This window comes from Protopterus annectens, chromosome 8.part0 (assembly GCF_019279795.1).
Source record: "Protopterus annectens isolate FY-2018-M chromosome 8.part0, PAN1.0, whole genome shotgun sequence".
NCBI classification, from domain to species: Eukaryota; Metazoa; Chordata; order Ceratodontiformes; family Protopteridae; genus Protopterus; species Protopterus annectens.
The window spans coordinates 1,759,236,319-1,759,260,051 of NC_056741.1; the positions used below are offsets into that span (position 1 = coordinate 1,759,236,319).

Here is a 23,733-nt window from a genome sequence, read left to right on the forward strand (position 1 = left end):
GGAAAAAGGGAAAGAGAAAATTCAGGGGGTACTGGTACACACAATTAGGTAGAATTAATATGACTACAATGATGATTTACATATAGTGTGTATACTAAGAAACCTGCCAGTAGACTCAGTGGAGACCAAACTGCTAAAATTATGAAAGGACATGGAAAGGAGGCTAGAGAAAAAGAAAGGGAGGGTCTCAAAAAAAAAAAAAGAAAGAAATGCGGCTGTGAACTCCCACCCCCACCCATACAGGCCTTAACATATAACTTACTTAGGCGGATAGAGAGCAAGGGAGGAGACCAAAATGCTAGAAGAGACAGTACAAACAGGATTGTTAGAAAAGGCGACATTAAAGAGATAGAATGATATGACATGGAGAAAAGGGAAAGAAAGAAAGAGACATATGGGAAGAAAGAGGATGGGACACATTCATAGGGAAGAAACAAGTAAAAGAAGAGAGGGGATAAATGACAGGAGTGGGGAAAGGAAAGCCACTGTTCAAAGTCCAGCAAGATTTAAAACAGGATTTTTTCTTAACACAAAATGAATGGTGGGCATACCCAGGATTCAGAAAAAAAATTGCTGGAGAAGAGATAGGAAGCAGAAACCCCAAAAAAGAAAAAAAAAGAGTATTTTTCATGAGGAAAATGGGAAAAACAGGGGAAAGGTAAAAGCAGAATTATTTATGAAGACCTGAAGGGAAAAGTGAAAGAAATTACAAAGAAAGAGGTATGGAAGGTATGGGAGAAGGGGGAAGGGTGACAGACCAGGGAAGCCAAATGGCAAAAAGTCTTCAAAACAACATCAGAGATGCAGAACATACATAAAGTGGGAGATCAGATTCAAAGGATGTTGCAGAGATGATCTCATATCAAAAAGATTAAATAAGAAGGGAAGGAAAACAGAGTCAAGATTCATGCTCAAAATATTGAAAGCCTTTAGAATGTTGAAAAGGATTACTCTTGCCTTCCCATCTCTTTTTGTCTCCTCCACTGTATCCTTGTACATCAGTTTCCTACTGTCCTATGCTATGGCCCTCCACAAAAACATTTTGCCCTTTCTGGATTATTTGTGGGACTACTTCATCCAGTCTGCTTTCAAAGGTCTTTCCCATTGGTTTAATGTTATTATTTATTAGTGACATTGGTCTGTAGTCACTTGCCTCTTTTCTGTCTATCATTCTTTGGGAATCAGCACTATCTTGCCCTCTTCATTGTATTTGAGATCTCTCCTGTCTGTTGTAAAATACTATGTTCTTCATTTAACGTTTTCCAGACTATTTCCTCTCTCTAATTGCAGAACTTGATCAGGTAGCTATCATCTCTCTCCACTTTCCTTTAATTTATTACTTTTACTGCTTTTGTGACCTCCTATGCTGTGATTTCTTTAAATTAACACTTAATCTTGCTCTTCTCTTTCTGTACAGTCCCTTCTGCCCTGTATATTTGTTAACATTTTCTAATTATTTCTCCACTTTCCCTGTCATCCTCTGTCATGCTGCTTCCTCTGTCCTTAATCTTGCTATCCCTTTCTTCCCTCTATTTGTTTTGTACTTTCCTGACTTCTATAACCTTGCTTCTTCTCATGCAATCCACCAGTAGTCTTTCCTATACCAATGCTTTGCCTCTCCTGCTGTGACTACTTTTGTTTCCATATTCACATTTATTGCCATTTCTCATATTTCTACAGCCTTCTGATTTGTCACCCTTTCCTGTCTTCTTTTCTGTATTTCTGTAATCTTCCTTGTAGATGCTTAACTGCTAATTCCTCATTTCTTCTCCTCTGCCACTCCATCTTTATTGTTCCTTCTCATTGCCACATCCAGTCTATCCTGCCATTGTCTTCTTACTGCTTCTTTACCTGTTTCATTTTCTTTTATTGTTTTTTTTACTATATTATTAGCCTTTCTTTCTAGTTCTTACATTTGTAACTTGTCTATTGCAAACTTGCATCCTCTCCTTCCTCCATTCCTACCCCTACACTTAACATTACTGCCACCTAGGCTAATATATGTCTCAACTGAATCTCACTTAATTCCACCCATTTCATCATCTGTCTCTTTCCAAGTATCCTTTCCATTCTACTGGCCAAAAGGCAGTTCTGGTGAAGGTGTACTTTTTGTGACTTTCTCTCCAGATGTCTTCCCACCCTCCTGCTTTCTTATTTTCTTCTACTTTCCTCCTTATCCTTTGACTATACCTTTTCCTCCCAAATAGTCATTCTCTGTCTCTGTGATGACAGTGAATCCCTCCATGACTTTCTCCTCCCCACTACATCGATTTTCAAGTCTCAGAGATGGTGTTGAAGAAACATCCTGCATCTTTGTTTTCTGCGTATATGTTTCCTATAATCCACTCATTTCCATTTTTCCTGTACTGACATATGAACTTCGTTCTGCCTCCACTTTTTTTACTACCTCTTTGACTATTTGTAATCCCTTCCTGAAGAGAGTTGCCCCTCTGCTTTTACCCCTCACATTTTAGTATCACATTCTCCTTTCATATTTTCAGAACTCAATGACTTATCTGCTTTCCTTTATTTTTTTGTTTTTGTTTCTTGTTGCAAAATCACACCCCTCGCCTTTTAATTCTTGCATGTGCTTCCTTTCTTTTCAATAAGTGAGATCCCCCCCCCCCCATATTTCAGGTTACTTTGTTTATTCCATCCCTTGCACTGTTTGCTTTCCCCTTTCCTGGACAGTCTTCATTGAAGCATTTAAAAGACCACTAAGGCCTTCCCACTGAGCATAAATTGTGGTTTCTTAGTTTGTCCTTATGCCCCATTCCCTCCCTCCCTCCATTCCTAGACTGTGTCATTTCATTCAACAGCTTGATGTGTGCATTCCCCTGACACTGACTGGCCCTTTTACTAATTTCCCCTCCAGGCTTCATTTGTCTGCATTTGTCTCTCCTCAGTTTCTCTTTCAAGGTCTAATACTTCACAGCATAACCCCAGGCTAATGCTTACATTTTTTTATTTTTCCCTTTATTTCAGTTTGGTTATTTTATTTATTTATTTGTTTATTTATTCATTATTTCTTGCAGTATTTCCCCAGTTCTTTCTACTTATGGTCTTATCATTGCTTCTGTCCATATCCCATTTCCTGCCCTTCTTGACGTCATTTATACCCTTAGTTCCCTCTTGTTTGAAATGAAAGACATTCTTATCTGGAAGTCAGGAGACTCCATACCCTTGTCCCTGTTTCATGCTGACTGAAGTCAATCATTTCTGTGAGCCCATTCCTGTCCCTTTATAATAAGATGTTAGTTTGTGGTATTATTTGGTAAGTTATAAGCAGCCATTTTATGATTCCTACAAAGCTAACATAAGTTTGACTTAACATTCCCTTGTTGGTCTTGGCCATTTCTTGATTGTCTGTTTTCTAATTCCTCTTCATCACTCTCTTTTCAATTGCATTTTGCAGCCACCTTCCTTGGAATAATCCAATTTCCTTAGTCCCTCTGCTGTCCAGCACTGGGCAACTGAGTCTCCTTATTGAATAGATAGCCTGTCTCCTCACTTGCACTGTTCTCAACTACTTACTTTTCTCCGTCTGTCCCTGATTCTACTTCTCTCTGTTCCCCATCTTTCCTGCTTCCTCCTAGACCATTTTCATGATCACCCTTTTGCTTTGCATTGCTGTAGTTTTTTTTTCTCTATTTCTGTAGCCCCTGTTGCTTCTGTTGCATTCCTGTTATTGTCTCTTTGTGTTTCCTTCTCTCTGCCTTCCATGATGATGTAATTTCAGTTCAGTCATGCCCTTTCACCGTTCATCTTCTCTGATGTAGGCATGTCTATGAAATACACATTTGTCGCGTTTGTCTACCTCCTCTCCCTAGATCTTTGCAAATTCATTTACCATTCCATCTGTTGCATAAGGATTGAGATTAGGCTATGTGTCTGCATTTATTGAATTCCATGTATTACCTGCTTTGTCAAGAAATACCAAACTATTGCCTTTGGATAAACAATAGTTTCTGCCCTTCCCATTGTACTAATAACATGACAGGGTAGCTTATGCAGGCAGCGGTCACAATGGTTTTCAATGTGTTATATGACTAGTCAGAGTTTTTTTTCTTTATACAGTGAATCAGAAAGGCTGTAAATTATTTTCATAAACATACCATAAAATGGTATTACATTCATTTTTTTTCCAGAATTTCTTCCTGTGTTCTGTAGCCATGTATACGTGTTAATGTGTGTATTGGGAAGCATGCAATCCCAGTATTACTTTTTATTCTTACTCTGTATATCCATTCTATTGCCAGATCACTGGGTAGGGCAAATCTAATGTTAGTTAGCTTCGTGTCAAAGTTTTACTGTTCTTCTTCCTGGATGGATTCATTTATTTCCACTAGCTTTCTGTTTCTTCACTTGGATCTGTTCTGCAAATCATCCAGTTTATTGCTTTGGCATTTTACCACATTTTCCATTTCTTCAGTCTATGATTATACTCCCTCATCTCCATCCTAAAAGCAGTTTTCTCTTCTTTAAGCTTCTCTACTTTTTTCTTTCATTAAATCATCTTTCTTTTGCTGGCTTCATTATTTACTTCATTAATTCTATGTCTTCAGCTATCCCTTAAAGTTTTTAAAACATTTTGCGAGGCTGTTACATCTATGGGACAGCTTTGAATGCTGATAGCTGCTTCTTCTGTCACTCCTGTTCTTCAAACCTTTATTTCACTGCTGAGAAATGAAAGTTATGTACTCACCATTACAATAAATCTGTACTGTTTGTCACTATCTGGTTCAACCTGTGGAACTTTTAATCTGACTTGGATCTGACCCCAGTCGATTCTAAAGCCTTTCTGCTCGACTTGGATCCCCCTCCCTTACTCATAACCCCTGCTCCTCCATCAAATCTCGAGATTGGGTTTGCCCCCAAGTATCAAAGGAATGATATAGCATATCCAACTGATTTCCTGCCTAAATACAAGGAAACCTTCAGGGAAAAAGTGAGACTCCAGGCAAGAAGAAAGAAATGCCCCTGTTGCCCATCGATCACCTGGGGAAGACTCTCCAAATGAACAAGAAGGTTGGGGGCAGGAGGGTGGGAAGGTTGAACTGGATGGAGACAGACAACATGGATTGTTATAGTGAGTACATAACTTTTGTATCCAATGTTGCCTGCTCCATCTGTTTTAACCTGTGAGACAGAGTCCCCAGTCATGGCAATTCCCAGGGAGGAGCTAAGGAAGGATATTTTCCACAACACAGTAGAGCCAAATGAAGCCCTGGACCCAGATTAAATGTCCAGGTTATAATGAGACACAGAGGTATGATGACCCAACCAAGTAGTAGCAGTACAGGTATCATTCATAACCACTCTCACAAGCAAAGCTATAGAAATAGCTACAGCTCTAGTACAATGGTGTCTAGGCTTTTGTGAAAGAAACCTGCCTGTGACAGAGTATGCAAAAAGAATGCAATCTGACAACCACTTGGATCAAGTTACTTTAGACACAGGTGAGCCCAGCCTGGATTTTGAGAATGAAACAAACACCTGGCTAGATTTTCTGAAGGATTTGGTATGGTCAAGATAAAACCGTAGTTGCATATGCACATCAAAACAATGCAGAAGGTATTCGTCTTTGTTGGAAAAGTTGGGAAAGAACACAGGACGATTAACTGAACTGTGAAGGTTATTCTGTGAAGCTACCTTAGATAAGAAAGAAAGGTTTCTATGAGTAGACAATCTGTCCTTATGAAAAGCCATAGTAGGTGGAGAAGAATCACGTTCTTGCAATTCTGAAACCCTTTTTGGCTGAGATAATTGCCACCAAACACAAAGTTTTCCAGGACAAAAGCTTTAGATCTGAGGAGGCTAAAAGTTCAAAGAACAGACTCCAAGGAGGCACCAGATCCTGTACTGGAGGATAAAGAAGAAAAGTACCCTTCAACATGTCTTGGGGATCCTGAGAAAAGCCAAGGAAATGTTATCTCTACCAATATGAAACTTCAAAATGGCCACTAACTGAATTGTGATAGTAGGAAAGCTGGAGCCTGAACCAAACAGCTTAGCTAGAAAGTCCAAAACTGACTCCAAGGAACCCAGGAAGGAATCAAGTTCCTGAGCCTCTGCCACTAAAACAAATCTATTCCATTTACTAGTCTACCTTTCCTGGTGTACAATATATGGACCACTCCCTTTGAAAGTTTGGGATTCCTATGCATCAAGGGAACTAGAGGAACAATGCGGTCAACTTGAGAGACTGAAGACTGGATGGATGCAGCCCAGCTGGATAAGAGATAAGAACTGGAATTTGATCCAACACCTAAAGAGGCGTGTTTTAGAAGAGGCAACAAGAAGGGAAACCACACTTGGGGAAACCAAAAGGGGGTGATGAGGATCACGGAAACTCTGCAACAGGCTGCTTTCTGAAGAAACTGAGGGATATGCATAAAGGAGACACAAAGGCCAAGCAAATGTCAGAGCATCCCTGGGTGCCTGTTCTGGATAGAGAATAAAGGCATGATAGCTGTCTCATTTGGTGGTGGATGGAGATGCAAACAGTTCACAAATCGGAAGGCCCTGGCACTGAAAAATCCAAGCTGCCACTACTGGATTCAGGGACAACTCAGCAGACAATAGGATACTCCTGCTGAGACTGTCAGCTTGAATGTAGGCCTTACCTAGGTTATTCATTGCCACCAGAAATCATTGAAAGTACATCATACACTGCATGATCCTCATGGCTTCTAGACAAAGGGGGTTAAAAATGCATTCCCTCCTGTTTGTTGAGGAACCAGACTCTGACATGTTTTCTGTATGTACCGCAATCATACCCCTTGGGGGAACATCCTGAAAAGCATACAATGCAAGGAGGACATCTCTCATTACCAGGACATTGATGTGAATGTGAGCCTGTGTGGAAGATAAAGACCCTTGAGCAGTTCTCCCTTTGGAATGCCTCCCCACCCCAGAAGGGAGGTGTCAATGGTGACCATGGACGAAGATGAAGGAATTGCAAATGGTCTTCCCTGTAGAACTAACAGAGACTGCAGTCAACACCGAATCTGCTTGTGACATACTCCCATCAGCCATATCAGGAAATGTAAAGGATGAACAAGAAGAGATCACTATACAGCCATTATCCATTGCAGAGCCCACATATGAAACCTGGCCAGAGGAATTAGCCTTATTGATGCCATATAGTACAAAAGCTTTAAAAGTGAATGAGCTGGAGGCTTGGGAATTGCAAGCACTGATAAGGCCTGAGCTCAAAGATTGAGAACTTTGGAGGATGGGAGCCTAGTGATCTGATGGGTTGTGCTAAATTACACCCTATGAACTCTAAGACTTGTACAGGCTAAAGACTTACTTTGGGGTAACTGACTGTGAAGGTTTGTTCTTCACATAGTTGGAGCAAGGAGTCTCTGGCCACTATCAATGAAACCAATTGTGAGGGTGATGAGGAGCCAATAATCCAGGTATGGAAAAACCTGAAATCCCTGCAGTTGGAGCCAAGCTGTGGCCACTATCATACACTTGGCAAATATCTGGAGGGTTGTGGTGAGACCAAATGGAAGGGCCCTGAACAGAAAATGATTGGCTCCCAGCTGGAAGCAAAGGAACTTCTGAGACTGCCAATCTATCATAATTTATTTATTTATCTTTATTTTATTTTATTTTACATTTGTTGACTGGGATAGTCCGACTGGATACATGTCAATTTTCAGTGGAGGCCTAGGGAGAAAATCTCCAAATAAAGCAAAACAAGACAATACAAAACTAATGGTATAGAACATGTTACAACCATTATGTGATGGTAGGTGTCCTTTCAGTCTATCAAGCACACCTAATCAACCTTCTTCAGAAGAGGCAATATGGACTGCACTGTGACCATCTGAAACATGGTCTTTCAGATTAATTGGATCAGCTTGCTCAGGTCTAAAATAGGTCTGAGGTCTTTTGTCTTCTTTGATAGTAAAAAGTATCTTGAATAGACCCTGGATCTCACCACACCAACACAAAAAATGCATAGAAAAAGCTTAAAAAGGCATGGAGCCAAGGACCAAGCTGCAGACCAGAATGGAGGCAAACTAGATCTGGGTAGCTGATGGAGGAGAAGGGGTTTATGGGTAAGTGAGGCTGAGCCAAGTTAAGCTGAAAGGTTTTAGAATATGCCAGTGTCAGATGCGAGTAAGATCCAAAGTCCTACAGGTTGAATCGGATGGAGCAGACAACATCAGATCCATTTATATTTATTTGTTTTTTTTTTTTTTGTTGCCAGTTATACAGAAATGTGGGCTCAAGCAGCTATCTTGCCTGGTTTACAAGCACTCTGGCTGTAATGAGATTTGAGATGCACTATGTCAAAAGCCTCCTTCTAAGTAGCTATTAGTGCTTTATTCAGCAATAGCTAATAAAGTTCAATATTGAAGGAGATTATACATTATATTATTTGAAGAATGTAAATTAATAAACAGCAGTATGGCAAATGAAGCACTGAGTAATTGGATGCAGAGGAACAGTGTCACTACTAATCATAAAATGCCCAAAATAACACAATAAGAAAAGGAACAACACCACCAATCACAAATATTCAAAACAGCAGAATGAGAAAAGGAACAACATCACCACCAATCACAAATGTCCAAAACAACACAATGAGAAAAGGAACAACATCACCACCAATCAAAAATGTCCAAAATAACACAGTGAGAAAACTCCAAACTATAAGCATTTTCTTGCAGGAGAGCAAGCTTCCTTGTACCTCACATGAGGGGTCAAGCCTACTAACTCAAGACTTGTATATACAAACTCCACAGTTAAGCAAACATGATGAAAGAAGAAATCTCCCACCACACCCCCAATAAAAATGAGTCACTGCCAGAGCATACACAGAAATGACACCTATAGTGATTTATTAAAGAAAATAGTTATTGTCATTTCATAATTTGTGTTGTTCTGTGACTCAGGGTCTTGGCACTAGGGGACTATGAACTCAGCATCCTTTAGATAAGTCAAAGCAAGCATATTCTAAAAAGATTAATTTCAACTACATTTAAAATATTAACGTTATGTACCATGTCTACTTTTTATTTATGTTTGTTAACCATGTAAGTGGACTGATTCAAATGTAACCCATTGTTAGTCAAGAATTGGCTATCAATACATTTGTACTGTTGGTATGCACACACACACACACACACACACACACACACACACACACACACACACACACACACATATATATATATATAGAGAGAGAGAGGGAGAGCGAGAGGGAGATGGGGGAAGAGAGAACACTCTGTATGTCGTAATTATCTCATGCTCTCTTCTCATCACTATAGGTCATTATTACTATTTCCCAGCTCTACAAAGCAACATCAGAGAAGTGTGTCAGTGGAGCTTGCCAGTTACACTCATACAGTAGCCATTGGCTAAAACATTAGTTCATCAAAGATGGTTGTTGTGGACAGGGTTTTGACCATCTTTGAAATACATCTTAAGATGGACTCTATTACGTCTGCAGGTGCAGGGGTGAATCCTCCTGCCTAGGGGGATGTGAGGGGATTTTCCATTCACATAAAAAGAATTGTTCGCAAAAGGGTCTCAGTCATTTGTTTTCAGTTGATTAGTGGTCAATGAGATTGTCTGTAAGGAACATATATGGAGCCATGTATCATTTATTTTACCTTTAGAAGAATTTCATAGAACATTTACATATGTTCAAAATTGAATAGAAATAAATTGTGACAATAAGGATAACTCAAACATTTAAACCAAAACAACATAGAATTAAGACACTTTAGTTTAGAATGTACAGCCTTATCTACAGTTTATTATAATCTCAAAGGTTAACATACAGAATGTTAAAAAACAAAAAACAAACATATTTTGTAGTGTTCTTTTCTCCTAATTCTTTCTGCACTTCAGCGCTACTTTGAAGGGATATAATGACTGTACTATCCCAAATGTGGTTGTGAAGTTGGGAGCTGCAGATTTTTCAGGCTGAAAAAATTCAAATTTTTTCAGTAAACATGTAAAGAAGAGGAAGATCTCCATACGAGCTAAGTTCTCACCTAAACAAACTCGTGGACCTTTAATTAAAAAAAAAGAAAAAAGTTAAAGTAAAAAGCATGGCACAAAAAGTAAAGAAATCTTAAAATCTGAAAATAAAAATCACACACAATGTACAATGCAACAGATTCAAGTATCTTTGGAACATTCCTCAGCTGTCTTTAAAGAAATGCATGAGGCATATATATTCTCTAACAAATATCCTGGAATAAATGACATGGTTTCTTTAACTCCTGTATTGAAACTAAGAGCAGCAAAATTATGAAATGTTACGATCTTAATTTAATGTTATATATTTATATATATTTTTTAAGTATGAAAAACATTCACATAGTTGCAGTACCAATTGTCACCAGCAGAGTGGAGTAGTGTTTTTATGTATAGTCTTTTAACATGTATATTTAACAAATGCTTTTTAAACTATTTTTTACAAAATGTATTTAATTTCAAGGACATAAAATAGATCCATTTCCTAATTGTTTCTTAATTTCACAACCATTGTATTCATTCTAACATTTGCAGTTCATTTTGTGAATAACATTTGTTTTTTATTCATTTTTTCATCATCAATTAAGGTGGTGGCTAACCAATTTTTAATTCACAAATGTTATTGGTTGAGAGCATTTATTTATTTGTATTTAAATACCAGATTTCTGGGTTTATGTGATTTGTACTTTATGCTGAAGAAGGATAGACGAAACGTTGATGTGTGGATTGTTTTTTACACTGCGTATTGTTTGGTGTACTGTGGTTCATTTTGTTTATATGCCCAATTAAACCTTCGATTTTGTGTTCCTTCGTTGTTGACTGGGTGCTTCTAATTTGGTTCATATATATTCTTTATTTAAACATTGCTGGCTGAATAATCACACACATTATGAAGAAACCATTTTAAAGACAGACCTCAAGGTCTCAGCAATATATCTGACAAAAATATAATATATTTGCAAGCATGTATATTATATTGAAATTACAGTCTTTATATACTAAGCAGTTATAATTCTTGTAGTGCAGAAGTTGAACTTTCAAGCAACAGTTGTTGAACAATGGGAAAGACATTACCATTTCATTACAATAAGGCAGGCATCAAATCATTAAGAAAAGACATGAGTTGAGGAAACAGTGGGCGGAAAGCAGAGCAAGAAACAAATACACTGCCTCACACGGGAAAGGTGATAGTTCCCAGAGTTGTAACAGAAAGTGATAGGAATAACTAAGGCATAGAAAAACAGTAATGGCTAGAAAGGTACACCTAAAAGCAAACATTGTAACTCTACAATGCAAACAAAGACATTGTGTGTGGAAGACCAGTGGACTGCATGAAAATAATTATTCTCACCTGTATTTGATGACCACGGTAGGTTATTGCATCAGGCTAACTGTAATAATACACTGTGAATCTTATACTATACATTATATCATATTCACTAATCCAAATGTATTCAGCTAGGCATACTCGGTCCCAATAAAGCAGCTTTCAACACATAGACACCAGTTGCAATCCTTGCAAAAAAAAGTACTCACACATAAAAGCAATCAGGTTTATTCCAAAAGATTTAGCTATTTCATTTCCAAACAGGAAACTTCATCAGAGTCTCATTACATCATATCCTGCTCACCTTATAAAACCCTAGACCCCACCTCATTGGTTTATTCAATATACATTACTTTGACATCACTTTAACATATTATTTTTGTGTTAAATAATCACAAAAATCATCAACAAATAAATAAAATCATACCGATGAAGTATAATGTATAAGCCTATCTGATAAACAAACACTAACTTTTAAAAACAAATCGTACTATTCAGAACACATATGTAAGAAATTTGTGTATGTATAAAATCAATACATATTTGCCCACTGTTAGGACCCCAAGTGTTATATTCTTTAAAAGTTATTTGCACTTAATTTTAGGGCTGGAGTCAAAGAAATATGATCATTGAGTCCTGCATATTTACATGCATCCAGTTGCAGCTGTTATAGTAATTCTCTAAGTTCTAATCTACTTTGTCAATCACCCCCCCCTTAAAGTTTGAACATCTCCAAAATCCAAAATTTAAAATCTGAATTAACACATCTCATTACATGCCTAAATAATGCATTTGTTTCCTTTTTTTCTGCTGATCTCATACATGTGCTCATAGATTCTATGTTTTAAGCTCCATTCCGTCTTGCCCACATAAAATGCCCAACATGATGTGCAGTATGCAATGTAAATAACTCCTTTTGTTTGACAATTATAATGCCCAGTTGCTTGGCATCTGATTTGAGGGACAGGTATCTAAAGTTCTTCTTTATTAGAGATAAAAATACCATATTCACTGTCATAATACACTCTGGAGCTTATTTTCTATACTAAATAGTGTTCATTATATTAACACTCTGCGGAGCTTATATTGCACACTGTGTCATTATCACTGTGATAATACTTTGTGAAAATGTTTTCATGTGTCTCTGTCAAGAATGGGTTCTGCTCATTTGTACTTTCCCAAACAGATAAATAGATGACTGGATGGGTAGAAGGACGGATGGACCAGGACAGTGCAAATGGGCAGAGCACTATGCAGCATAGAAAATAAACACCACAGTGTATTAGAACATGGAATATATTATAAAATATAGTATACGATTCACACATATTATTACTGTTAGCCTGATGCAATAACCAATACATTCTCATAAAGAGTATTATTACAGTGAGTAAGATACAATATACAGTGACTGCTCCAAAGTGTATTAGTATGGTGATCATAATATAGCTTACAATGTACATGACACTGAGTAAGAGTAAGTGAGTATGATACAATATATAACCTCCACATATTATTAGTACAAGGATTATAATACAATATACTATATAAGCTCCACAAAGTGTGTAGTGAACACGATACAGAGCAGCATTAAGTGCAAGTTCCAGAGAATATTACTTCAGTGAACATGACTCAATAAACAATATAATCTCTGCAGGGTACTGCTACATTGAGTATGATACAATGTGCAATATGTTGTTGTTGTTGTGTCTTTTGGCTTTTCCCGGTTAAGGGTTACCACAGCAGAACTCCAGTCCGCTAATGATTGGCAGATAGATTTTTACATGCCGAGTTCCCAGCCCTGACGCACAACCTTCAACGAAGGTACGCCCATTCATGCATGTCTCCACGCAGAAGATGCTCTAGCTGAGAATCAAACCGGACAGCGTCTTACTGTGAGGCGACAACGCTACCACAGCACCACCACCTCAGCTTACAATGTGCAATATAAACTTCATAAATAATTAGTACAGAGAGCATGATTCAGTATATAAGTGCCGCAGAATATCAGTATAGTGAGTACACTATAATATAAACTCCACAACGTATTAATATTGTGAGCATGATGCAATGGAAGTCCACAGAGTATCAGTACAATAATTATAATGCAATAAGCAGTATAAGTACCACAGAGTATTAGCACAGTGTGACATAATATGCAATACAAGCCCCAGATAGTTCTAGTGGAGAGAGTAATACAATATATAGTATAGATTTCAAAGTGTAGTATTATTACAGTGAACATAACATTATATACTCTGCACTGCTTATTTTGTATATAACATTAAAGTAAACATAATATTATATACAGCAAAAGTACTGCAGAATATTAGTACATTCAGCATGATACAACATAACCTTCACTGAGTATCAGCACAGTGTGTATCATGCAATATGGAGCATAAGCTCCACAGGATAGTTAGTACTGTGATTATAATAGAATATGCAATATAATCTCTAAAGACAGTAAGTTCAGTGAGTATGATAAAACATACAAAATGGAGTATTAGCATAGTGAAAATGATTCAATGTACAATATATGCTCCACAGAGTATTGGTACAGAAAGTATTAAATAGTTTATCCTCAGGATAGTTAGTACTGTGATTATAATAGAATATGCAATATAATCTCTAAAGACAGTAAGTTCAGTGAGTATGATAAAACATACAAAATGGAGTATTAGCATAGTGAAAATGATTCAATGTACAATATATGCTCCACAGAGTATTGGTACAGAAAGTATTAAATAGTTTATCTTCCACAGAATATTAGTACACTGATTATGATGCAATATGAGCTTCACAGATTATTGGTATAGGGGACATCCTACAATATATAGTACAAGTGTCACAGAGTATTATTAAAATGAGCATAATACAAATAATATATAAGATCCACTGGATTTTGCTACAGTGAGTATGTTACAATATACAATATAAATTACACAGAGTATTAGCTCTGTGATTATGATAAAATGAACAGCATAAGCTCTACAGAGTATTAGTACAGTGAACATGATAAAATGAACAATAAAAAATCCACAAGGTACTGTTACAGTAACTATCACAATATACAATATAAACTCTGTAGAGTATTAGCACAGTAAGCATCATTCAATATACAATATAAGCTTTAATGTATTTGTACAGTGACAATGGTACAATGTGAGCTTTACAGAGTATTAATACAGTGAACATTGTGCAGTGTACAACAGAAGCTCCATAGAGTATCATTACAGTCAGTATGATACAATGTATAGTATAACCTCCAGAGTATTTGCACAATGACCATAATTCACTAAACAATATATAAGCTTCACTGAGTACTAGTAAAGTGACAATGATACAATATAACCTTTGAAGAGTATTAGTGCATTGAGCATGAAACAGTATACAGCATAAGTTCCACAGGGTACTATGACAATGAGGATAACACAATATACAGCATAAGCTTCAAAATATTAGTATGATGACTGTCTTAAGGGGACACACTTGCCATAATGTTGGAGTTCTTCATCTTCCATGCACAAGTTATAAGGTTCGATCTTGACCTCCAGCCAATGCCTGTACAGAGTTTGCATTCTGTCTCTGAGGTTCCAACAAACTCTACAAAACCCATTTGGGGTTTCTCTATCAAACTCAACCAAGAATGGAGTTAGAGGCAGCAGTGCATACTCTAGATGGTGGCTACTGGGGGAGGAGTTATATAAACTAACTGCTTTAGGCATCAACAGAACTGTGGTGCACAACATTCTGTGCATCAGGGCTAGCCACTCAGTGATGTAAAGTTGGTTACAGATTGACTAATGTAGCCAAAAATGGGTATGGATATTTGCCTGTAGTACATGGGTTGAAAACTTGGCCTACTTGGACCTATGCTAGGGACTGCTAACAGTAAGAGGGGGTCTATGTAACCCTACTGGTAGTGTGTGCCCACCCTAGAGCCTAGCAGCCCTATACCAATAAACTACTAGTTGGCTAGCTTTCAGTGGCCCAGCTTGGTTATCTAGGATAGCTATGTTGGGTACAAGCTGGACTTAGATCCAGTCAACCTGAAAAATATGAACTAAGAATTGCTGCACTCAGTATAGGCTCCCTGACAGGGTGCAGCTTGGAAGTGGATGTCATGATATTAAGGAGAAGGCTGGACATCGTCTGAACCTATGAACAAGATGGAAGGGCAGAGCAGCAAAGCTACTTAGGGGGAGAACAGACTAGAAATGCTGCGTGAACTAGAATGGGAGAGCCTTTTAAAGTCAGTGAAGGATGTCATCAGAATTAGTGACAGACTCATAGCAATTGGAATACTATGAAAGGATAGGGAAATATTCATAATCTCAGCTTACGCCTCACAGTAGGGTTATGATAGTGAGGAAAAGAGTACATTCAGTTAGCAGTTACAGGACTTAATAAATAAAGGACAATGTGAGCTAGTGTTGATAATGGTGGGACTTGAATGCACATATTGGGACAGACAGACAAAACAGGATATGTGGGCTGCCTGGGTACATACGGGTGGGACCAAAGGAACAAAGAAGGAGAGGCCATTGTAAACTTCATTCTGGCAAACAGTTTGATATTGGCCAACACATGGTTCAGCAAGACAGACAGTCACATGATCACATAGAAGAGTGGCCAACATGCAGCTCAGGTAGACTTCCTCATAGTAAGAATAAGGTATCGAGGTAGAATCAGATATTGCAAAATCATGTCTAGTAAAACAGTGAGCACACAGCATTAGCTGCCACAGCTACATGCTATCAGTCATCAGAAATGGCCCTAAAGTCCATATAGACTAGGCTGAAGACCTGGAAGTTTAATGATGAGAAAACACAACAGTTTTAGGAAATACTCAGGGCTGTAAATCCTCAGGAAGAATAGAAAATAGGTGAAGTTGAAAAAAAATTGCAGTACCTCAAAACAGCATGTGTGAGGACTACAGAATGGATATGCTGTCAAGCCAAGTATGGAAATAAAATACATAAGGAAAGCTGGTGGTGGAATGCAGAAGTCCAGGAAGCATCAAAAGAAAGAAGAAGTGCAGGAAAAAGTGGGAGAGAGAGAGAGAGAGAGAGACAGACAGAGAAGACAGGCTAGCAAAGAAAGAATACTGGTTAATTAACAAAGATACTAAAAGAGTAGTTGCAATAGCAAAGAACATGACATTACACTACCAGATTCAGGAAAATAACTCAGTTGATGGCACAACAAAACTCAGACTGCAAGGCAAAGACAGAAGAATAAAGATAGCTATCAAACAAGCTACATAAGGGCTACCAGCAGCAACATGCTCACCAGCCCACAGGACATCAAAGATAAATGGAAGCCGTTCTTCCAGCAACTTCTGAATGATGAAAACACTACGGATGCAATACTGCCTCAAGCACAGTCTGCAAAGAAAGAAAAAGAACAAGAAGCCCACCCAATGGAGCTCACCCTAGAAGAAGTAAGAACAGCACCAAGAAAAATGAAGTCAGATAAAGCAGCTTGTTCAGATAAGGTCATGACAGATATAATCAAGATGTTGGGTGAGTTATGGGTTAAATATCTCCAGAGGATAATAGGTTCATAGGTGTGTACTAGGCTAATGGCCCTGGAGCCTTTACATGCCTAGCTCATAGATGTGCCCTGGCATCGTGCCACCCAAAGGTTTGTTCCTAGTGCCTCTATCAATTAGAGCCACTGCAGTTATCCCTGGGGTGAACTTTCTATTTCCCATCCACTCATCAAGGTTTCTCTTGAAGAGGGCCAGTGAGTGCTCTGCTTGGCATGCATGGGAAGTCTATTCCAGAGCATGGACAGTCTCTGGGTTATGAACCTGTCCCTCCAGCATGTTCTGTTGATTGTGGTAATGAGGTTGAGGTCTCCAGAGCGTGTGGTGCAGAGGGTTTGGGATATCTTTAGATGTAGCATTTCTGACAGAGCTGTGTCAGACATGGCTTTGTAAGTCAAGCAGAGATCTCCTCTTAGTAGATGATATGAGACAAAGAATAGCTGGAGATTTTTGAGTCTGTCCATGTAGGACATGTGTTTAAGGCCTAGGATCCTCTTCATGAGGTACTTTTGCATCCTTTCCAGTTGTTGTATGAGTCTAGAGAGGTACATGCCAAATGGGGCATTATACTCGATGATTGGCCTAATAAGGGAAGAGTAGAGAGAGAGATGATGACCTCTTTCTTCCCGGATGCAAAACCCTTGGTAATGAGATGTGCCACATAGAAGGACTTTCTGACCATAGTGGCAATGTGGTGGTCAAAGGAGAGGTTGCTGTCAACCTGTGTCCTCAAATCTCTTATAAAGCCTTCAGTGTTCAGTGGGCTCCCATTGATGTGGTAATTAGTGGGAACTGAGTTTTTCCCAAAGGGGATGACAACACATGTTTTGGCATTAAGCTTAAGGCTTAATCATAGCAGTATAGGAGAAAGATGTATTCCAGATGCTTGGAGAATAAGCATTCTAGAGGTAGTGTACAAGACCAAAGGGGGTATTCATAACTGTGGGTAGTACAGAGGTTATCAAACTCCTGTCACACTGCATGAAAGTTTGGGAAAGGCAATTAATAAACAAATACACAGAGAAGTAGAAAGTAAAAAGAGATCGGGAGTTCAGATTCAGACAAGGATGCAGCACAACTAACTAGATGTTCTTAGTGAGACAGATAGTTGAGAAGAAACTTGAGATGTGGAAAGAGTCCAGCTGGGCATTTCTAGACTTGGGGAAAGCAAAGTCCCATAAAGGCTGATTTGAGCAGTCCTGTGGTTGTTTGAAGATCCAGAAACATTGGTAGAAGTACTAGAGGATATGTACAGGGATCCAATGACACAAGTATAAACAGTGTTTGGACTCACATAGAGGTTCCCAGTGGGAGCGCATCAGGATTCAGCTCTGATACCATTGCTGTTGATACTGGTGATGGATTACATTAGCAAACAGGCCAGAGAGGGGACAGATCAGCGGTTACTGCATGCAGATGATGTGGCATTACAGGCAGACACTGATCAGGAGTTTCAGAAAATTATAGTTGTGGGAGGAACACAAAACAACTGAAGGCATGCAGAATGAAAGTTGGTACAGACAGCTGTAACAAATGGGGGAAATCAGAAGCTGAAAACTGAGACAGAAAGGCAAATAATGGGACAGGTTAATGTCTTCAAGTATCTGGGAGGAGCAGTTGAGAGGAAGGGAAATCTAAATGAGGAAGTCAAAGCTAGAATAATAGGAGCTACAGTCAACTGGCACAGTATGTCAGGGATATTGTGTGACAGAAGAATGGCAAGTAAGCTGAAAAGTAAGCTGTATAAAACAGTGGTGAAAACAGTACTATGTATAGTACAGAAACTTGGGCAGTGAAGGTAGACTGCTTGAGAAAGCCAGAGGTGATGGAGGTCATGTGCCTGAGATGGGTGGTATGATGCATACTGTGTGACAGATAAAGACATCAGAACAGAATCCCATTTAGGTCCCATTACAGAGAACATGAAAGAGATCAGATTATGACAGTTCAGGCACGTTCAGGAAAGGAGAAGACAATCTATAAAGAAGATTTGGGACAGGTAGGAAGAAGGCAAGAAGGAGCAGGGGCTGTCAGCAAAGAAATGGATGGATTGGGTAAAAGAAGACTTGTGACACTGAGGCATGACTGTCAAAGAAGGTAGGAAAGTGACACTGAAATGAGAAAGAGAGAGACAGAGAGATGGTAACAAAAGCAATAACAGAACGTGATGAAGCAGAGCAGTGTATAACAAATAGGTAACAAAAGAAAAACGAAGCTCTGCAACGTCAAACTAGTTTAATATAAGAGTAAAGCTTTCGGATACAATCCTTCATCAGTACAACCATTTAAAATTGAACCACAGTCGCAGTTGCACGAAATGGTGGTATTGTTGAATACTGATTCCCATTATTAATTTATCTTCTTATGAACTTACAGATGCAGAGATTTCTTTGCTTAATAAATGTACAAAGTTCATTCCTTCAAGCGCAGATACTTTAACAAATGTATTAACTGATTTTAAATTGTTTAAACATAATTTAAATTTAAAAGTTAATTTTGGTGACACTGCTTCTACTTCGTCAGTTAAAAATAAACAGTCAAGTACTTTTATTCCAGTCAGCCATCCTGTTATAACTGTGTTTAATGAGATTTGTAAGAAGCAAATACATGATGTGTTTGAGCAGACTTCTCACAAGCTTTATAATTTAACAGTAGATGAACATCAGGCACTGTTCAAACTAGAAAATAACCATGATTCATAGGTTCATAATTTCATAGGCTGGCGCTAGGCTATCAGCCCGAGGGCCTATACAAGCCTAGCCATAGCAATTCCCTGGATATTTCTTCCCACAATATTTACTTCCCTGGACCCCTGTCTAGCAGGGTGACTGACATAACCCCCAAGATGAATTTCCTATCTCCCATCCAATCGTCAAGGTTCCTTTTGAAGAGGGCCAAGGAGGCACTCTGCTTGACATGTATGGGCAGTCTATTTCAGAGTATGGGGAGTCTCTGGGTCAGGAACCTATCCTTCCAGCATGTTTTGTTCAATGTGATGACAAAGTTTAGATACCTGCAGCGTGTGGCTCTGAGGGATTGGGATTTCTTTAAGTGGAGCATATCCAGCAGCTCAGGGTTTGACATGGCCTTGTATGTTAAGCAGAGGTCATCTCTGAGTAGACAATATGCCACAGAGCATAGCTGGAGTTTTTTTAGATGGTCAGCATAGGGCATCTGCTTTAGACCTGTGATTGTTGTAGTGAGGTATTTCTGTAGCCTTTCCAGCTGTTGCAGATGTCTTGTGAGGTACATACCAAACAGGGCGTTGTACTCTATAATGGGTCTAATGAGGGATGAGTACAGTGGGACAATGACCTCCTTTTTTCTGGATAAAAAGCCCTTAGTAATGAGATGTGCCACATAGAAGGATTTCCTGACTGTTGTGGCGATGTAGTGATTGAAGGTGAGACCACTGTCCACCTGTGTCCCTAAGTCTCTCATCATACCTTCAGTGTTTAGTGTACTGCAACCTATGTGCTAATTCATGGGTACAAGGTTTTTCCCAAAGGGGATAACTATACATATCTTGGCCTTAAGCTTGAGCCCATGGCTCTGGCACCAAGCATATGTTTCTGTAAGGCCCTTTTGTAGAATATCCACATAATTTGAGGATTCAATAATGGCTCCCAGTCTGCAGTCATCTGCTAACTTTGTTAGCCAGAGTCCCTTAGTGTTGGCCTGTACTTCAGAAAAGTAGATGCCAAACAAAAGCGGTCCCAGGACTAAACTCTGAGGTACTCCACTTGTCACTTGTCTGGAGCTGGATTTGGAGTCAGCTGCTTTTACAGTCTGGGTTCTGTCAGTAAGCCAGTTGGCAATCCATCTAGTGATGTAGGGATTTATGCCCAGCTTAGTAAGTTTATCTATGATTCCAGAATGGGGGATGGTGTCAAAGGTCTTGGTGAGGTCCAGATAGGCTGTGTGGACTGCCTTACCCTCTTCCACAGCTCTAGAGACTGATTCAAAGAAGTCAATCAGATTCAGGAGACAAGATCAGCCCTTCACGAACCCAAACTGGGTGGGGTCCAGTGTTTGAAGGTTAAATGATAATGCGTTCCATGCCCTTACAGATCAGGCTCATTAGACTGATGGGATGGTAGTTCCCAGGATCCAAGGTGGATCCCCCCTTGTGAAGTGGGATAACTGTAGCTGCGTGTCACTCATTGGGCATGAAGCCTGAGGTGAGGCTATTATTAAACATGACACTTAGGTGAGGTGCCATTTCATTTTGTAGTTCATGTAGTACACAGCCTGAGATGTCATCTGGTCTCTTGGATACTGTATTCTTAGCTTTGGAGACTGTGGTTTCTACCTGTGTGGCCGTGATTACCAGAATTTGGCAATCTTTTGGTATTGAGATGGACCTTTTAGGGGGTGAGAGGGGGGTGAATTTGGCACTAAATCAACCTGCCAGGATATTGGCAGTATCCTTGGGATCAGTATATTTAATGCCATTCTTTTGTAGCTCAGAGCAGATCTGAGCATTGCCATTTAGATTCTTGACATAAGTATAGAATGCCTTGTGGTTGTCTTTGGAATCTTTGGCAATTTTATTTTCGTAACTAGCTTTGGAGGATTTTATGAGGGATCTCAGCTTCTTACTGAGGCTGGTAAGGGGTTTTTTTTGCATCCTGGGATATTCCTCTTTTCTGCAACAGTTTCTTCCTTCTGTTGTATAGTTTTTTTATGGCAGGGAACCACCAGATTGGCTTCCTTTTTTTGGAGGAGAGCGTCTTGGTTCTATTTGGGATGGCACGATTCATGCACGAGTGGATGTGCTCATACAATGCCTTAGTGTAGGATTCATCAGTCGAGCTTTCAGATTCTGTCTGCATGGGTATCATACAATTTGTCACTTCTGACTTCAGTAGCATGAAGTTGGCTTTGGAGAAGATTTTACGGAGGTTTGCTTACTGGGGGGGGTGGGGTGGAATGTGGATGTCAAAGGTGATTTGCTTATGGTCAGAACTGACCAATGAGAGGGTGACCACTGGTGTGGAGCATCTATCTCCCATGTTGGTAATGACCAGGTCTAGGATATTGGAGCCCCTGGTGGGACCATGGATTAGTTGATCCAGGGCGTTGGAATTTATGAATTCCAAGAACCATTGGGAAAAGGAGTTGGTACCCAAGTAGTTTTCCCAGTTAATGGCAGGGTAGTTGAAATCAACCAGTATTAGGGTGTTTGGTTGTATCTTAATATTTTCCAGTATGTTTAGAAAGGTGTAGTGAGAATCTTGGGGCATGGTGGGGGATCTGTAGCAAGCTACAATTTGGATTGCCGTCTTACCTAGTGTTAGTTGCACCTGGAGAATTTCAGATGCATTGTTTTAGGCAACTAGCCTGGAGGTGTGAATATCCTTGGTGAATATGGACAGTCCTCCACCTTTAGTGTTTCAGTCTTGGTTTGGTGGCCAGAAAGTGTGGTAACAGTTGTAGCCTGGTATTGCAGGGGTGCTCCATGGAGCCTTGAACCAGGTCTCAGTTACTGCACAGATATCGATGTTCTCCATTTTTAGGAGTGCCTCGAGAGAGTGCATTTTGAGGTTTAGACTTCTAGCATTGAGTAGCATTGCCTTCAGATTTTGCATGCTTTTATCTGTTACAGTGGTGGTTTTGTCCTTTGAACCTTGCCTAAAAAGGCAATATAGGGTGGCAAGAGCTTTAGCCAGTAACCTGAATCCCAGGGGAGACAGGTGCAGACCATCTCTGCAAAGCATCGTGGTTAATCGATCATGTCTTCTCAGGCAGATGGATACTGGATCCCCTTTGAATGACACTAGAAGCTTAGCCATTTGTTGAAGTCAATCATTTTGTCCGTATACTGTGGTATCATTCTGGGCGAAGTCAGGATGCTACTCATGGCTAGGGTCATACTTGCCTGGGCCACATGATCCAAGAGCTCTTCCATGTCTCTTTTCATGTAGTCCAGGGAGGTACATCTCAAGTCATTCACTCCAACATGGACAATGACAGAGACGTATTTGTACTTGTTCTGGAGTGACTTGAGTGCATATGTTATGTGGCAGATCCTGGCACCCAATAGGCGTCTGACTGTAATTTCCTCCTTGTTCAGCCTGGTGAGTGAGACATCAGTGTGCCTGAATATAGAGTCACCTATAACTAAAGTGTTGGGTACATTGTCTTGCCTTAGGGGCTGTTGTTGGATGGCATACTGGTGTTGTGAGCTATGTGTCCCTTTGGTTGTGACTAGTGTTTGTTTGTGTTTCAGCTTCAGAGGTCGTTGTTTCTTGGGCAGGTTAATGTTAAGGACCTCCACATATGTGGGTTTAGTGTTACTATGTGTGGGTGTTGATGGTGTGGGTTTTGAAGGGCTATGTGTTGCTTGAGGCGTAGTGCAGGTGTTAACCTTTTCCTCTTGACTGTCTAGCACAATCTTGGCTGGAGAGAACTTTGCTTCCAGTTTGGAAATGTGAGTGCATCTCTCACGGGTTGTAGTGTTGGGTGGTAGGAGAAGAGGGTTGCCTGTGTACATGAGGCAGTTGCTGCATGGCCCCAGTATGCACAGATTCACCAGATGGACAGGAAAAATCACCAGAAGCTGACCCTTGGACATGCCTGTTTAGGTGATTTTTTTGTAAAGTACAAGAGCTGTTTTCCCTTACCTTTGCAAGGTACTTTGCAATTATAGGCTGTTTAGTGCCTATGATTATGATGATATCATTATAAAAGAAAGTGACAAGGGTGGAGCAATAGTTGTTATGGATCGATCCAGATATGTTACTGCAGTTAATGATATTCTTAATGACACCTCTGCGTTTAAGGAAACAAGAGCTGTTGGCATATCTAAATATATAAAGAATGTCAATATGTTGACCTATTA

General features: G+C 39.4%; 1 protein-coding gene across 1 annotated transcript in view; it reads right to left on the reverse strand.

Annotated features, from left to right (window-relative positions):
- Positions 1-9,855: 9,855 nt before the first annotated feature.
- Positions 9,856-23,733, reverse strand: part of LOC122808559 (cytochrome P450 2D20-like) — a 264,003-nt gene continuing 250,125 nt past the window's right edge. The window contains exon 5 of the mRNA XM_044079514.1: positions 9,856-10,040. Within this exon, the coding sequence (XP_043935449.1) occupies positions 9,856-10,040 (185 nt within the window). The remainder of the gene's footprint in view (positions 10,041-23,733) is intronic.